Source organism: Triticum aestivum, chromosome 2B (assembly GCF_018294505.1).
Source record: "Triticum aestivum cultivar Chinese Spring chromosome 2B, IWGSC CS RefSeq v2.1, whole genome shotgun sequence".
In the NCBI taxonomy this organism is placed as follows: domain Eukaryota; kingdom Viridiplantae; phylum Streptophyta; class Magnoliopsida; order Poales; family Poaceae; genus Triticum; species Triticum aestivum.
Window position 1 is genome coordinate 246,575,745 of NC_057798.1, and position 2,974 is coordinate 246,578,718.

General features: G+C 58.8%; 1 protein-coding gene across 1 annotated transcript; it reads right to left on the reverse strand.

Moving 5' to 3' along the window:
* Positions 1 to 1,270: 1,270 nt before the first annotated feature.
* LOC123044594 (protein EXORDIUM-like 5) lies at positions 1,271 to 2,712 on the reverse strand. Its single transcript, XM_044467381.1, has one exon. It carries the CDS (start codon positions 2,652 to 2,654, stop codon positions 1,659 to 1,661), a length of 996 nt encoding a protein of 331 aa, XP_044323316.1. The 5' UTR covers positions 2,655 to 2,712; the 3' UTR covers positions 1,271 to 1,658.
* Positions 2,713 to 2,974: the final 262 nt, after the last annotated feature.

Sequence of the window (2,974 nt, forward strand, 5' to 3'; positions counted from 1 at the left end):
GTCCTCGTTGTCGGAGTAGGCGCGGAACCAGCTGAAGTACGCCCCCGACAGCAACACGCTGTGGACGGCGTACTTCGACCGGCCCCACGAGGAGCAGCTCGCTTCCACCAACGGCATCAAGCCACGCGGCCGCCCTCCGACGGGTGGCGCCAATGGTGGGCGTCCCCGGCCGCACCCTCGAGGCCGTCCTCGAGTACATTGAGGTCGGCAACACGCCGCGCCTGGAGTACCCGGTGCCCCCCTCGTTCTCTCACCCCCGTGGCAGCTCCTGGACGCCGCGGCAAATGAAGACGACGACCTCCTCGTCGTCGGGCTCCCTCTCCTCCGGATCGCCGGTGCTCCGCCCCGTTAAGCCGGAGCCTGGCGGCGCCCTAGTCATCAACGAGGACGGCCGTGGCCCCTCTCCTTCCTCTTCCCACCTCGTCAGGCCGAAGACCGAGCCGGGGCTGCTCCCCGTGAAGAAGGAGCATGAGGCCATGGCCGCAGACGACGAGACCGCCCTCAAATGGGCACGGGGGGCTACGTCCGCGAGGAGATGGCGCGCCAGCGCCGCGCCCTCAAGGAGATCACCGCTCGGCGCCGTGGACGCGAGGAGGGCGGCGTCCTCTTCCTCGACGACATCGACGAGGAGGCGCCCGGGCCGTCCAATCCCCCACGCATCGGCGACGCTGGTCAGGGGTGTGGCAGGGACAACGGCGGCACGCAGGACGGCAGCGATGACGATGGCGGCGACTACACCAGGATGACAGGTTGTTCGGCATGTAGAAGGCAGGCGGCGGTGGCTTTAGTATTTATTACTTTTAATAGTAGTAGTAGCTATTTGTTTTAAATTTATGTTTTCGGTTTTTTTACAAATATCAATGAAATCATCTAGTTTGACTGAATTTGTGTTGCGTTTGGCCGAATTTCGGCCGAGTTTAGTTGTGAAAAAACGGCGTCTAAGGCGGCCTTGGCGGCGCGGTTGGGAAACCGACTGCCCCCATGCCGTTTTGGCCGAATTTTAACCGAGTTTAGTTTTCAAAAAAAGACGTCTAGGGCGGCCTTGGCGCGGCGGTTGGGAAACCGCCGCCCCCATGCTGATTTTTCCACCGGCACGCCCCCACATGGCGCTATTTCAAGTTCCTGTGGCCCGAACGAGTTGGGAGTATCTTAGGAAGGGAGGGAGTACCAAGAAACAAGAATCATCACCCCCCACTAAAAGTTCACCACAAACCGAGAAACGGAGACCAAGATGCAGGGATTTCGATGATGAAAGGAAAGTCAAAAGCAAGAAACACTTTGTCACTCCGTATGAGCAACGACGAAAGTATGAACTTGGAAACTAAATGTACGTCCTGACAGTACAGTACTCCAACTTGATCATACTTTATGCTGAAAATACGTTACAAACGCATCCTAATTTGTTTTCTCCCTGCAAAAATTTGCATCTTGTCCTCACAGATACAGATCTATCAAAATCCATAAACCTATCGCAAACCCTGGGCCAACAAATAAGGAACAGATCGAGTCTGAATGACATTTCAGACATTCAGTATCTGGATATCATGGCATGTCGTACCCATCCATCCATGGACTTGCCATTCCTGCCTCTGCAACGCCATCCAGCGCAATGGCATCAACTGAGAGAAGCCACGGATCCGGGGAAGAGAAGAGCGGCTTCAGTTGCTGGAGTTGGGTCCGTAGCACGCGCCGAGGACGGGGTTCCAGAGCCACTGCACCAGGAACCGCCGACCGTTGACGCCGTTCACGTTGTAGGAGCTGCCGTCGGCTGCGTGGGAGACATTCCCGACGAACCCGCCTGCTCCACCGCCGTCGCCGTAGACCCCGAGACAGAGGTCGGCGATCTCCGTGGGCGCCGTTGGCGTGTCACCGGCGTACCACGCGTTCACCAGCGGGTTGGTGGCCAGCTCCGCAAGCTCGTGCCCCAGCACGATCACCATCCCGTCCACCCCGGGGTCGCCGTTCGGCGGCCGCAGCACCCCCTGCCCGCTGGCGCCGTACTCCGGCGCGGCGAACGGATACGCACACCTCCCTGGGCACTGCGAGCCGCTGTTCCCGACCCACGCGTACGGGACGGTGACCCCGACCACGGACGCGAAGGTGAAGTAGTGGAAGCCGCACATGGCGCGGCAGAACTCCTCCACCTGCACGTCCGGTGAGGAGAGCACCAGGTACACGCCGTTGTACGGGTCGAGCGGCAGAGGGTCCGGGTACGCGACCACGGCGGTGCGGATGATGGACTGCATGTCGATCCGCTTCAGGGAGGCGCCGTGGGAGTACCCGGCGTCGGAGTGCTCCCCGGCGATGGCGAATGTGGCGGTGACATTGGCGCCGGATTGGTCCGTGTAGAGCCGCGGCGTGCGGGCCCACCAGTCGGAGACGGCGGGGAACGGCGCCGGAGCGGAGAGGGAGGCGAGGAAGTCGCGGAGCACAGCCTGCGCCGGGGCCTCCCACCGGCCGTACCAGATGAGGAACAGGTTGGTCGGCGCGCCTGACACGACGGGGCCCATGTGGTACTGCATGTTTACCAGCTGGTTCCCGTCCACCAGGTACTCCGGCCTGTACACCGGCGCGCAACGCACGCCGACGATGGCGGCGGCGAAGAGGAGGGGGAGGAGGGTAAGGGTAGGGTGACACGGAAGCAGCGTCCCCATTTTGGGGATTGAGTGGAGTGAAGTGGTAGTGACACAGGGTGAGAAAGGGAAGATGGGTTTTGGTGGTTTTCGAGTTTGAATCACACTTCAAAGTTGGGAGTAAATAATTGTGGTAGGACTGTAAGGCTAGTCACAGTGGAAGTAATTAGCAAGTAACATAGTGTACTCCGAATTTTTTTTGCTTATATGGCATGTAGTTAATGAGAAGTGGTAACATAATATGTTACTGTAACATAGCGTTTTTCAAGACAAGAGGAGTCTACAAGCTAATTAATGAAGTCCTCTATGACACTACTATTATGTTACTTTGCACTATATGC